Source organism: Muscardinus avellanarius (assembly GCF_963383645.1).
Source record: "Muscardinus avellanarius genome assembly, chromosome: 21".
Lineage (NCBI taxonomy): Eukaryota > Metazoa > Chordata > Mammalia > Rodentia > Gliridae > Muscardinus > Muscardinus avellanarius.
Window position 1 is genome coordinate 8,624,072 of NC_137807.1, and position 14,584 is coordinate 8,638,655.

General features: G+C 53.3%; 1 protein-coding gene across 2 annotated transcripts in view; it reads right to left on the reverse strand.

The window, feature by feature from the left end:
- RBM19 (RNA binding motif protein 19) overlaps nucleotides 1-12,203 on the reverse strand; it is a gene marked incomplete at both ends in the record, with an annotated part of 98,766 nt that extends 86,563 nt beyond the window's left edge. Inside the window, 8 exons of one of the 2 annotated variants that reach the window (XM_080717611.1) lie at nucleotides 741-819; nucleotides 2,456-2,536; nucleotides 3,866-4,116; nucleotides 5,392-5,590; nucleotides 5,735-5,773; nucleotides 5,951-6,070; nucleotides 7,546-7,728; nucleotides 12,168-12,203. In XM_080717611.1, the coding sequence (XP_080573737.1) occupies nucleotides 741-819; nucleotides 2,456-2,536; nucleotides 3,866-4,116; nucleotides 5,392-5,590; nucleotides 5,735-5,773; nucleotides 5,951-6,070; nucleotides 7,546-7,728; nucleotides 12,168-12,203 (988 nt within the window). Of the gene's footprint in view, nucleotides 1-740; nucleotides 820-2,455; nucleotides 2,537-3,865; nucleotides 4,117-5,391; nucleotides 5,591-5,734; nucleotides 5,777-5,950; nucleotides 6,071-7,545; nucleotides 7,729-12,167 lie in introns of both variants that reach the window. The other variant, XM_080717610.1, reaches the window with a different exon arrangement.
- Between the last annotated feature and the right edge of the window lie 2,381 nt (nucleotides 12,204-14,584).

The window sequence follows — 14,584 nt, forward strand, 5'->3', positions numbered from 1 at the left end:
TGGATGGACTGTCCTAAGAAGTGGGCCACGAGAGCTTGGAAGGGAGCCAGGGAGAGTAAGGCTGATGCAGGAAGGGGACCAGGTCAGCCTGCATCCTCGAGCTAAATTTTATCCCTTGGGTGCCAGCCCAGACGGGGCTCAACACTCTGCCCCGGTGGCCTCTTCCTGCAGAGGACCCCCCGGAACCCCTGTAGTGTCCGGAGTCCCTGTGGCCACAGGGCCTTAGCATGACTCTGAGATGTGACTATTTGGCCGCTGGCCTCCCGCAGTCTCTAGGCCTGGCTGGCTACACCCCCGGCTCCACTTCCTTCTAGCCAGGCTCCCCCGATCCAGGACTCCAAGGCCAGGGGAGGGGAGCTGCCCGCCCAGAGTGGAAACCCGGGTAGACGCAGCAACGCCAGACGCTCCAAACAAGGGCACTGTCAGCAGCGCGGCCCATGGGCTTGGGCCCGCAGACCTAGAAGCCCTGGCCTCCAGCTCCACATAACAAGGGAGGCTGCTGGATAAACAGAGGCAGGGGCGAGGAGGCAGGGAGGAGGCACGGCGAACACGCTGACACTCTAAACCAGGCCGCCAGAGGCACGGGCGAGGGGCGGGCCTGTGTCTGGACCAGTGTAAGCACATCCACACAGCTGAGGATTCCAGAGAGAGGAGAACCGGGATCCTCTGAAACGTCCCCCCGGACGGCGGGCACACCTGCACCCGCGCCTCCCTCTGGCCCCTGGAAGCCCAGACCTCACCTGTTTTGTTCCCGTGGGCGTTCCTCACTATTCGAATGGCCACTGGTTTCAGGGGGGCCAGGAATTCCATGACGTTTTTCTGTAAGAAAGGGAAAAGGGTTTTTTTTCCCCCATCAACCATCTTATTTTCATTTCCCCTTCATCAACCTACTAGTATAAGTGCAACCCAGTCAAGGGACATGGAGCAGATGTTTGTATCAGAAGGGATGACACACAACTTCTACGGTTCCTCTCTTCCCATTTATTTACTTATTTATTTACTTATCTACTTATTTTTTTTTTTTGGTACTGGGCCACTATACCCCTGACCTACACCTCCGGCCTGATTTATTTATTTTTTCTTATTTGGAAACAGGGTCTTGCTAAGTTGCCGTGGCTGGCTTTGAAAGTGCGATCCTCAGCCGGGCGTGGTGACGTACACTTGTAATCCCAGCATTCGGGAGGCTGAGACAGGAGGATCGCGGTTCGCGGACAGTCTCAACTACTTCGTGAGGCCCTCTGCAACTCAGTGAGACCCTGTTTCAAAATAAAGAATAAAAAATAGGGCTGGGGGTGTAGGTTGGAGGTAGAATGCCCCTGGGTTCCATCCCCAGACCTGCAAAAAAAAAAAAAAGAAAAAGAAAGTGCAATCCTCTTGTCTCAGCCTCCCAAAGTAATGGGATTACAAGTATGTGCCACCACGTCCAGCCATCTCTTTCCTCTGACACATCTTTTCTCTGTCATAAAATATCCTAGGAAAAAAATAAAAAATAACTGGAGAACAAACAAACAATGTTAATACCAAATAGTAACGTGCCAGTTGTGGTGGCACATACCTGCAATCCCAGTACATAGGAGACTGAGACAGGAGGATAGCAGGTCCAAGGATGACTTTAGTAACGTGGGGAGCCCCTCAGCAACTCAGCAAGCCCTTGTTTCAGAACAAAAAATAATAATAATAATAAAAGCTGGGGAAAGACAGAGCTCAGAGGTAGAATGCCCCAGCCCCAAGTTCAGTCCCCAGTATCAAACAGACACACACAAACAAAATATTAACATCATCATCTCCATTTTAAGGTGATGTTTTGACTTTTTTCCTCTAATATTATTTATTTATTTATTTATTTTTTGTGGTACAGGGGTGGAACCCAGAGGCTTTCTACTTCCGGGCTATACTCCCAGACCTATTTTCTATTTTATTTGGAAACAGGGTCTCACTAAGTTGTGGAAGGCCTTACTAAGTAGCTGAGCCTGTCCTCGAACTGCGATCCTCTGGTCTCAGCCTCCCGAGGGAAGAAAGTTTTATTAAAACACAGCAATGAGTTGGGTGAGATGGCACCCGCCTGCAATCCCAATATCGAGAGGCTGAAACAGGAGGAATATAGGTTTGAGATCAGGCTTGGCCACTCAGCGAGCCCCTCGGCAACTTAGCGAGACTCCGTTCAGTTGTCAGTCCCACAAAAACAAAAGAAAACACAGTGATGATGCTCGCGGCAGGCTGTGAGGGCGCCCTGAGAGCGGGGTGGAGCATCCCCAGGACCACACGGAAAGTGCCTCAGGGCCCCGCCCTCCTCGAGAGTGCCCGCCCCTGCTGCAGCGTCAGGGAAGGCCCCGGCTGCCCCCTTCCTTGGCGTGAGGATACCAAGGTGTTACTGCAGCCACGGGGGCCCAGTGCCTTCAGCTGATGCCGACATCCCTGCCCGCGTCTCCTGGGCTCCTGCTCAGCACACACGTACCTCTGTGACATTGAACGGGGCTCCCCGCAGCTTCACGGTGTGTGGGGGGGTGGGCTCCTTCTGGTTTGCTGGTTTCTCTGTCTGAGGGATTACAAAGACCAAGGGTAAGTGTGTGCCTCGAGCTTCCGGCGCTGTCACGGCAGGAGCTGAGCACAGCACCTCAGTGCGGGGGGAGGTGTCCGCCCTACATTAAAGGTGAGTCTCTGAGCCTGCCCTGTCTGACAGCCTGGCCAGAGGCTGGAGGGGCAGCTGCCACATCATGATGGCTACGAGTAGGGCCCGAGGGCGCGGGGAGGAGCCCGAGGCCCAGGGACACCTGGTACCATTGATTCAGGTCAAACATTTCCCAAGGCGCTTTGCAGGTACCAGTGTCCTGCTAAATCTTTAATTCCTTGGGGATTCTGGGTCCAGGATCTTTTCCTATAATTCTGGAACCCAAATAGCTCGGGGCAAATCCTTTGGTGCCAAACCCTGCCCTGCTGGAACTCGCTTCCCAGCGAAGCCTAAGCCAAAGCGCACCAGCATACCTATCCGTGCAGCCCAAGTGGTCCTGCTGTAGAAACGTGCAGGGATGGTAATGCCCCGCCCTGGGGGGACTGCAGCACCAGGGCCGGCCTCCTGTCGGAACGCGCCCATCCCAGTGCACGCTTACACACGTGGGTTCGGGAACTGGCCGCAGGGACCAGCGCGGGGAGGAACGGCGTGTGCGGGGAGGATGCTCACCTGTGCGGCCAAAGCTCCCCGAGGCCGGGCGGTGACTAAGGGTCAGAGCTGGGACTTGAACCCCTAACCCTGAGGTTTCCCCAGAGAGGAAATGGTAACTGGAAGGGGCAGAAAGTGAAAGGGGCAGAAGAAAGAGGAGGCTGACGCCCCCTCCTCTCGGTGCAGGTGAAGGGCGTCAGGAGAAGCTGGGAAGGGACCCACGGGACGCGTCCGGCCTCCCAGGTTGCATCCGCCTTTACAATCTCAGCTTCATGCCCAGAAGACCCGGGCCAGAGTCCTGACCCCTTCACTGGGCAGCCACGGCCGCGGGCAAGTCGCTCCCCTCTGGGCCTCGGTTTCCTCCCCTGTGCAATGCCCCACAGAACGGGCTGAGATCCCAGGATGCGCAGACACGTCACCTAGCACGTGGGCAGTGCCCATCGGTCGCGCTTTCTATTGCCGATGAAGGCCCATTCACCTGCCTACTAGTTACTAAGTAAAAGTCTGAGCCACCCGCAGCCTCAGTTACAGCCCTCAACTCGGAAAGGCAGGCACCCCTCCTGGTTAGGAGCAGTCTACACAGCAAGCGAGGGCAGCCCGGGCTTGGCAGCAGGCCTTGGGGCCAGCAGAGCTATGTCTGCCTCTCTTTTACAACCCTAGGGAGGCCCCCAAGACAGTAGTGCGCCCCCCTCCCCCCGCATGGCGCACCTTGGCTCTCCGGGCCTCCTGCATGGGGGCGCTCCCCGGCGGGGCGCCTTGCTCAGGGCCAGGGCCCCCGCGCTCCGCCCCCTGCTGGGCTGGGGCCTCCTCTGTCCCGCTGTCTTCGTCACAATTCCCGGCCTCCTCCTCGCCTTCCTCCTCCTCTGAAGACAGCTCTGCCTTCACCATTTTGGACTTCAGGTACTCCATGTCCGACAGCCCCTTCTGCACGGCGGCCCTCGGTTCCAGGCCCTGCTCCTCTGGAAAAGCAGGGAGGTGAGGTCCCCTGCCAGCAAACCAGGTGAGCGCCGGGTCTGTGCCAAGCTACACCAGGAGCATTCTACTTCCAAGCTACACCCCCAGCCATCTCCGGCCTGGCCATCCCCAAACCCCCATGTCTGTGCTCACCTTTGTCTAATCTTTTTAAAAACAAATTTATTAAGCCAGATGTGGTGGCGCACGCTTGTAATCCTAGCATTTGGGAGGCTGAGACAGGAGGATCACGGTTCGTGGACAGCCTTAGTGAGGCCCTTTGCAACTCAGTGAGACCCTGTTTCAAAAAAAAAATAAAAAGTAGGGCTGGGGATGTAGCTTGTAAGTAGAATGCTCCTGGATTCTATTCCCAGGACCATAAAAACAAACAAACAAACAAAAAAACTTATTGGATATATTTAGATACACAATATGTTTTCACCTATATAATGCACACATATACATATAACATATACATCAAGATGTGTATGTATACGCACATGTACGTATATGCATATACATATATATGTAAGTGGTTACTATCGTTCAGCAGATTAACATCTACCAGTTTCAGCCCACAGGAGGAACAGCTGTAACTTTTTTTTTTTCGTACTGGGGATTGAACTCAAGGGCATTCTACCTCCGAGCTGGGAATCAAACACAGGGGGTATTCTACCTCGGAGCTACACCCCCAGCCCAATTTAATTAAATTAATTAATTTATTTGGTGGTAATGGGGATGGAACCCTTCTACCTCTGGGTTACATTCCTAGACCTATTTTATACTTTATTTGGAAACAGGGTCTCTTAGGCCAGTGAGGCTGGCTTCGAACCTGCGCGATCCTCCTGTCTCCACCTCCCAAGCACGGGGATCACAAGCGTGCGCCACCACACTGGGCTCAATTTTATTTATTTTAAATAGGGCGTCGCTAAATTTCCGAGCGTAGCCTTGAACCTGCCTGCAATTCTCCTGCCTCAGCCTCCCAGGTCACTGGGACTGCAGGTGTGCGCCACCACACCCGGCTGATGCACCATCTCCTGCTGACTCCTGTGTCCTCGAGGCCTCAAGCTGCGCCTGGCGCACACACGTGCTCAATTAACACTAGTTGACTTACTAGCTGATCAAGTGACCAGGACGGGTCAGGGCAGCTGTCCCTGCAGGTGGGCTAATTTCCCCACTAGAGCAGCTCCCGGGCAGTGTCTCCCTGGCCCCAGCCCTAGCGACAGGCACAGGAGCGCCAGCACCCGTTGGCCGGTAGCGGCAGCACCATGAACGCGCTTTACCTTCCGACTCCTGCTCAGCGCCCTCGCCCTCGCTCTCCTGCCCCGAGTCGGAGTCGGAGTCGAAGTTCAGGTAGTCACTGGCTGGCTTGCTCGACCCTTTCGGGGGCTCGGTGTCCAGGGCATCGTTTGCCCAGGTGGCCACCTGCGTCCGCCTCTGGTGAACCGACAGGAACTCCTGGAACTCAGTATCTTCCTTCAGCTGGAGATGTTGAAGCCAGGCACCAGGGACGTGGGGAGGAGAAGGGAGAGAAGGTTCAGGCAGGGCTCAGCCTTCCTGACTTCAAGGGGGAGCATCTCCCAGGTCCGCTCCCCGCCCTCCGCCGGTGCAGCAGGACTGACTCACCTTCTCCAGCTCACACAGCTCCGTCTTCGTCTTGTTGTCGTCCTAAAAGCAGAAGGCACAGATGGAGAGGCTACGCAAGTGGAAGGAAGGGGAGGGGAGACGGACTTGCTCTGCTCTGGGTGGCCCGCCTTCGGGAACCTTCCAAGAGAGGCCTCACTTCCCTCCCGGAGCGGGGCCTCCCTGCCCTGCAACACTGGGCACGCGGCCTCTGCATACTTTCTTGGTCTCCGGGGGAGCGGGGTCCTGGGCAGGCTGCGTGGGCTGGCTTGGCTTCTGGGCATGCTTGCTCCAGGCGCGGGGCTTTGTGGGGTCCCCAAAGGACTTGCAGAACTCCACCTGCAGGGAAAAAAGGGGGCGGATTATACCTGCTGCCCAGCGGCCCTGAAGGTGCTGCCCCCAGCGCCTGGCAGCATGGGCTTCACAGATGGGCGGGAGGCTGCCGCTGACTTGAGTCAGTGGGAGATATGGGCACCTCCCCACCCTGAAGCTGCGATGCTGGCTGGTCCTGACGCTGTCTTAAATGCCCTGCAAGGACCAGTGCTGGAGCTCTGTAGTGCTGGGCGGTGGGTGTGGGTGCTGCTGCCACCCGTGCCAGGGAACTGAAGCAGCAGCGTGAAGTGGCATACCCCCGGGACCCAGGTCGTAAGTGACAGTGGAGACTGGGACCCAGGAGCTAGCACTTTAAACCAGCCACAACAGAGGGTGTGCTGGGGGCAGCACGTGCTTGGCCAGGCCAGGGCTCAGTGCCACGTGATGGCCACAGGATCACCACGTCACCGCCAGGCAAGCTCGGCTGCACTGAGAACAACTCCCAGGGAACAGGAAAGCGGGGTGCCCCTGGGGCTTAGCACTATGGTGAGCATTCAGCCCAAGCTGAGGACCTCTCCAGCCCTAACCCTGCTCGGAAGTGACCTCTGGGGGGGGGGCTGGACCTGGTGGGGCCCCAAGGGGGAAGCGCCTACCACAAACCACTCCAGCTGACCCCATCAGCCAACCACTGTCCCCAAGGAGAGAGACTGCCGCCTAGATACACGCCTGTAGCGCGGACTTTCAAAAGAGCAGTTTCTGTAATAATGACAGGTGATCACGGTACAAAATTCAAACAGAAAAGAGTACAATGAAAGTTACAAGGAGATTACTCCAGTGTGTAACAGCCAGGGAGAGGAACTTTCCTCTCTCACCATCGTGGTGAAAACCCTCGCACCTGGCGCTGCACGCATACGTCACCCCACAGCGCGTGGCCGTGTGGACGTGGGACCCCGCGGTATATACTTGTCTGCTGTTGCTCTCTTCCTGCTCAGTAAAGTGCCCCAGATGTTTTATCAAGCACACGAGTGGCCTGGATGGGGCCTCCTTCACCACAGCTCTCCTGACACCTCCTGGCCAGGGCGGGGCCTCAGTTCCCCCAAGGCGCCCTGTGCTCGCGGCCTCGGCCACGACTTGTGTGAGTCGGCGCTCTGCTGCCAGCTGGCAGTGGGCTGGGCGAGGACAGAGGCCGGGCAGCAGCTTTCTCCTCTAGATTGGCAGGCCTGGTGAAGCTCCCTGGGCACTTGCCGATGGGCGGGCAAATGAATGACGCCCTGCGGTTCTCAGAGTGCAAACCAGGAGCACAGCCCCACCGGCCAGCTTGAGACATGACCATCCCCGGGGCTCAGAAACCCCGTGGGCGGACCCAGAACACACTTTACCAAGATCTGGAGTGGGTCTTCTGCGCACAGAGGCGTGTGGGCCCGTGAGGTAGGCCTAAGGCCTCAGCAACCCGAGCCCCGCGCATCCCTCCAGACGGCCGGGGCGGGGCGGGGCGGGCTCACCGTGATCCGGGACGTGTCAATGAAGCTCCTGTTGAAATGATTCAGGGCGGCCTGCGCCTCTTCCTCAGACTTGAAGCCGATGAAGCCGAACTTGCGGAACTTGCCATCCTTGGTGAACTTGAGGCTGCAGTCGGTCAGCGTGCCGAAGGCGGAGAACAGCTGTCGGAATCGCTCCTGCTTCATCTACAACACAAGGCGGGCCATGGGGAGGAGCCACGCAGCCTCAGAACAGAGGGGCCGAGGCCCCGGGACTCTCTGGGGTGACTGAGACGAGGAGGTGGCGCCGTGTGCTCTGCTAGGTAGGCCAAACCCCAGCTCTGACCCCTGAGCAATGACATCTTCCTGTCGAAGATGAGATCGATTATAAAATCACTATTGTGGCGGCTACAGAGCCGATACCTGATACAGGCTGCTCAGGGTAAATGGATGGGTGAACAGGGTAGGTTACAGAAATGCTTGCTACATGGTAGAGAGGAGAACAGAGCCTTCAAGTGACGTCCACATCCTAATCCCCGAAACACGCGGTCACCCTCTAGTATGTGGCAAAAAGGATTTCACAGACGTGATTGAGTATCCGGAGCTGGGGCGCTCACCCTGGATTATCCACACAAGGGTCCTTGGAAGAGGGAGGAAGGCAGGTTAGAGTCTGAGAAGATGCAATGATGGAAATAAAGGAGAGAAACCGGCAGATGCTACTCTGATAGCTTTGAAGACTGGAGACGCAGGCGTGCCTGCGAGCCCAGGGGAGATGGGAGCCTCTAACAGCGGAAAAGACGAAGGCTCAGGCTCTCGCCCGGAGCTCCCGGGAGGCTAGCAGTCCTGCCAAAACCTGACTTTAAGACTTCCAACCTTCAAAACTCGAAGAATCAATTTGTACTGTTTAAACCACCAGGTCTGTGGCAATTTGTTAGGGAGGCGATGGCCAACTGTCATGCTGATATTATAATTTATACTTTGTGGAACCGGAGCCTGGCTTCCCACCATCTTTATAACCAGGCTACCTCTGTAACTTGTGAATTTTCCAGAGATGGAGAGATGTGCGCATGTGGTAGCGGGGTTGAGGGGCAGTTAGGGTCCCACAACCAAAAAGTCTTAAAATACAGGAACCTAAAGGTGTTAGCGCCTAGCTGGAAGAAATTTTCTAAGGCAGCTTCTTAATAGCTCTGATCTCATCCAAATTTCCCAATCCCTGAGTTAGAAACTTGTTTGGAGGGGTGAGGTGGGTACCGGGGAAAGAACTCAGGGTCATTCTACCTCTAAGCTACATCCCCAGCCTTTTTGGTTTTTGTTTTGAAGCAGGGGCGTCCTAGGTTGCCGAGAGCCTTTCTAAGTTGCAGAGGCTGTCCTCCAACCTGCGATCTTCCTGTTTCAGCCTCCTAAGAAGTCCTGAGATCGCAGGTACGCTCCACCCTGTCTAGCTAGGAATCTGTATACATGTTTATAGAGATGAAATGGAATCCTTAGAGGATATGTGATCGGCCCAGGGTTTACAGAGTACAGAGCTGCAACTTGGCTCAGATGTAGAAAAGTTCTCATTGCAGAGGGAGACCTGAACCAAGTCTGACCCATCGTTCCTCTGCCAAAAACTCCTGGGTGGCTTTCTAACTCCTCGTTCTCAGGGTAAGCACCACTCCCACAGGAAGCATCCCCTGACCCCTCACACGGGCCAGGGAACCAGACCCTCTGCACCCCCACACACCTCGTGCGTACTTCAACCCCTCCACCTTGATCTGGTGTCTGCTACTCTGCAAGCTCCAAAGAGCAGGGACCAGCCACGCATGGCGATGCACGCCTGTCATCCCAGTACTTGAGAGGCTGAGACAGGAGGATCAGAGGTTTGAGGCCAGCCTCAGCAACTTCGTGAGACCGCGTTTCAAAAGAAGATGAGGCTGGAGATGAAATACCCCTGGGTTCAATCCCCAGTACCACAAAAAAAAAAAAAAAAAAAAAAAGCAAACCTAGGGACCAAGTCCGTCTACCTTTGTTTACGGTGTCAGCAACACCACACTCACTACTCAATGCTGCTCTGCTGGAAAAGAAGAAGAAGAAGAAGAAGAAGAAGAAGAAGAAGAAGAAGAAGAAGAAGAAGGAGGAGGAGGAGGAGGAGGAGGAGGAGGAGGAGGAGGAGGAGGAGGAGGAGGGGAGGAGGAGGAGGAGGAGGAGGAGGAGGAGGAGGACGACGACAAGGACAAGCAGTCATGCTAACAAAGACGGCAGCTGTAGTGGTTGGAAATGCAAATTCTAGAAACTGCTCTGCTGGAGAAGAAAAAGAAGAAGAAGAAGAAGAAGAAGAAGAAGAAGAAGAAGAAGAAGAAGAGGAGGAGGAGGAGGAGGAGGAGGAGGAGGAGGAGGAGGAGGAGGAGGACGACGACAACGACGACGACTACGACGACGACAAGGACAAGCAGTCATGCTAACAAAGACGGCAGCTGTAGTGGTTGGAAATGCAAATTCTAGAAACGTCTCGACTCAATGTACGAATTGCCAGCTGCGCACGGCACAGGCAAACCACTTGACCTTGCCGCTCCTTGCTTCCTTCGCCTGGCAGCGCCTCCCACAGTCAGCTCTCCACGGGCTGGCTACTACTGTGGATGCTCCTGTTATTAATTCTTTCATTCCCGAAACAGGACGAACAGTGGAAAGAGGCGGCCACACTTCGAAGGGCCAGCAGAGACTGGAAGTTTTGGAAAGGAAGAAGAGCCGCGCAAGCATTCTCGTTCAACAGAGAGAGACACACATTCAGAGACACTGTATAAAGCAGGTGGATCATAAGAACGGAATTTTAAAAGTACGCGGAAAGTATTAATAATCGTGTTTTACAAGTTTGCTATTTAGCTGGGCATCGTGGGGCACAGCTGTACACCCAGGACTTGGGAGGTTGAGATCACGGGATCCCAGGTTTGAGTTCAGCCTCAGCTACTTAGTGAGACTTTCAGACCCTGTTTAAAAAAACAAAACAAAACAAAAAAAATTAAGAAGGGCAGGGAGTGCAGTTTGGATGTAGAATGCCCCTGGGTTCAATCCCCAGTGCCACACACACCTACACACGCCGAGACACACACACAGAAAGTATACTATTTAGGGTAAAGGACGAAAAATTGAAAACAATACCACAGACAATGGAGGGGAGGCACAGATGATATAAGTTCCTTATTTTTCATAGTAATTGATTTATTCATAAATAAATTAGAGGAGCAAGAAAACTCTTTGGGCACATGGAGAAGCTTAATGGGGAGTCCTTTAAAATCAAACTACAGCCGGGCGTGGTGGCGCACGCTTATAATCCTGGTATTTGGGAGGCTGAGACAGGAGGATCACAGGTTCATGGCCAGCCTCAGCTACTTAGTGAGGCGCTCCGCAAATTAGTGAGACCCTATTTCAAAATAAAGAATAATAATAAAAAAAAATAAGGCTGGAGGTGTAGCTCATAGATAAAATGCCCCTGGGTTCCATCTCCAGTATCACAAAATAAAATAAATAAATAAATCTACTTCAAGATGCTTCCTCCCAAAGAGAGATGGGAGAACAGGATGAAGGAAAAGACTATGCGTCTCATTTACTTTATATACTACTATACTGTTTTAATTTTTTTTTTAATCATGTGGTGTAGGTCCCTCCACCGGGCACATTTCTTTTTTAAAGAAATCAGAAAATAACAATAAAACAGAAATGGCTTTTACATGCTCTTTCTAGGGAAATAGAAACCCAGAGATAGAGTCCAGAAGATTAAAGACTTTCTCACAGCATCCACAAGGTTCACTTTGTATTTGGGGCCTGAGCTTCCTGGCCACACCAGTGGTGTAGAAGCTCTGTACCCAAGAAAACTACAGCGAAATGGGAAGGATGGCTTACTCCAGTTTGCTGTATCCTGCATCTAGCACCACATACACGATGCACGCATCTATTTCTTTTCTTTGTGTGTGTGTTTTATATTGGAGATTGAACTCAATGGCATTCTCCCTCCAAGCTACACCCCCAGCCCTATTTTATTTCTAACTGAAACAAGTTCTAAGTATGCTGACGCCCTCCCTAAGTTGGCGCGGCTGTCCTGGAGTCTGCAACCCTCCCTTCTGGTCTCTGTCCTGGGATTACAAGCCTGCCCCAGCACACCTGGGTCTGCTGTTCTTCGCTCATTTACCAAGCATGTATTATTGAAAGCCTATCAAGCGCCAGGCTATGTGCTGGGCTCCAGTGCAGCGGAATATTGTGGCTGGGATACAAAGGTTTAAAGCCCTTTATATCTACTCAGCACTGGAAAGGAGTGAAAAATGGAACGCAGGTCTTCAGGGTAATATCCGGACTCTCGGGAGGGAGAGCCACCGAGAGTACAGTGTTGACCCAGTCGCGGGCCAACAACAGCAACAAAAACGTGATGGAACGAGAAAGATGTGGGAGCGGGGGTTTGGGCAGCAGGCAGCGGCTGGCGGCGCCGGGAAAACAGGTAATGGGGTTTGGAGTTGGAAACCTTGAGCAGCCGCTAGCCCCTTGCCCAGCGAGCAACGGGCTTCGGTTTCCAGATCCTCCCAGAGTTCTCCCCCAGAGTGAAAAACCCCTATTTTCTCCAGCCACCTCTTCCCCGCTGACCCCACTGTCCAGGTCCAAAGACATGGTTCTTCACTCACCCCATTTGGGAGATTTTTCACGATCAGTCGAGACATAGCGCAAGGTCCCCAGTGTTTCGATTCCAGCAAGCTCGGACAGCGTCTCCCAACAGCGCCTTTCACGCTGCCACCCTGGGCGCCGCCATCTTTGGAGAGCCGGAACAGAATCACGTGACTCGGGTCACGCCCCGGAACTAGGCGTGTCCAATCACAGCACACAAGGAAGTCGCATCCCTAAGAGGCGGGCCTTAGTGCTTGCATTCTGCGCAGGCGCAGTTACGCGGGCGGGGCGAGGGGGATCCTGGAGACGCCAATGCCGCGGTACGGTCGGTAGGGGGCGCCGGCTTCCAGCATCCACTGGAGACTGAGCAGATTCCAGAGGGCAAGCGGTTTTCCTGTGCTGCCCCTGTTGTATTTTATTATTGAGTCGTAGTTCTGGATATAGGGGCGGATGAAGGATCCGTGCCTCCCTTTTATAGATGGAGAACAGCCGCATAGAGTTCTCCACGCACCATGAACCATCCCCAAAGGCCGTTGATTTCAGTGTTAGAATGTTAGCAAATAAACAGCCCCCATCCTCCGGCAAGTAAGCGGGGGACCAGACGAGTGAAGCGCCTTGCTCAAAGCCGCATGGCTATTAAATAGGGCGTCGGAGATTTGAACTCAGGACTTGGAAACACATTGCCTCCGGACCGAGGGTACATTAAAAAAATGTTAACAGACACAGAAGCGTTGAACTTATTTGGGGTAGAGGGTGGCATGTCGATACTCGCATAGAGGGTGTTCTAATCAGATCAGGGTCCTTGGCCTATCGACCAACTCAAACGCTTAAGCATCTCTTCCTATTGGGGACATTCAAAGTTCTACTAGTCATTTTGAAATGATAACTAATTAATCGATGTCATAGTGACTGTGGGTGCATTTTGGCTTGTGTATATCTCCGTGTGTGTGGGGGGCAGGCAGGCACTAGGGATTAAATCCAGGGGCATTCTACCTCTGAGCTGTACCCCCAGTACTATTTTATTTTATGGGTCTGGGGATGGAACCCAGGGGCATTCGATCTCAGAGCTACACCCTCTGCCCTATTTTTATTCTTTATTCTGAAACAGGGTCTCACTAAGTTGCGGAGGGCCTAAGTAGCTGAGGCTGACTGTGAACCACGATCCTCCAGTTTCAGCCTCCTGAATGCTGGGATGACAAGCCTGTGCCACCACGCCTGGCTCCTATTTTATTTTTAATTTTTTGAAACAAGATCTAAATTGCTAAGAGTCTTTCTAAGCTGCTGAGGCTGGTCTTAAACCTACAATCCTCCTGTCTCAGCCTCTCAAGTACTGGGATTACAGGAGTGCACCACCATGCCTGGCTCTGTTTATATGTCTTAAACGAGTAGAGTCTATCTAAGACAGAAACAGGGTGAAATTTGGGCCTTAAAGTAACTTACTGTAAGCAAGCAGATCCCCCATATAGTGGCCAAATAATGCCCCCCCAAAGATATGCCCACACCCTAAACCCAGCACCTAGGAATGTAACCTTATTAAGGAAAAGAGTTTCTGCAGACGTAAGTACAGATCTTGACATGAGCTCAGCCTGGTCTTAGGGTGTCCCAAGCCCAATAGCTGATGTCTGATAAGGAGAAGGAGGTAGAGTTGACTTGATACAGGAAGGAAAGAGGCTGTGTAGATACATGTGGGGCCTAGGTGAGGCCGACAGGAGCCAGGCGCACTTAGACCCCCAGGCTGAGGCTGAGGAGCAAGGGAGGGCCTTCCCAAGAGCTCTGAAACAGGCCAGCAGCTGGGCATGGTGCCGCATGCTTGTAATCCTAGTACTTGGGGGGCTGACACAGGAGGATCACAGGTTCGAGGCCAGCCTCACCAACTTAGTGAGCCCCCCAAACCCCACAACCTAGAGAAACCATGTTTCAGAATAAAAGAAAAAATAGGGCCGGGGGCATAGCTCAGAGGAAGAGTGCTTCTGGGTTCTCTCCTTAGTACAAAAAAAAAAAAAAAAAGAAAGTCGTGTATTCGCTCAGCAGATGTTTTTATTTTTTGATATGTCTATAATTAAATGACAATTAGGGGGCTTGTTTCTGCATCCCGTGACTCTGATGGGCGGAACAGACTTTATGAGGCACTGGCCTTGAACTGGGGGCAGGTGCGGGTTACCCTGCCCACCTACTTAATGCCCTTCTTAATGGTTTTCACAAACTGCCTTTATTAAAACACGCAACTAAATATAGCCTTCCCTGAAGACATTCGGGAATCAGAAGGTGTTTTAAAGGTATTAAAAGAAAATGGAATGCCCTTTATGAATCTCCGCGTCCCCAGCCTGGGAAATATGGTCGCCATGTGTGGGCAAGAGGGGGACGCTCACGGGCTGTATATCCCTGCATTTAATAAGCCAGCGCATTGGAGAACATTATTATTAGCCTGCCTGCCCTT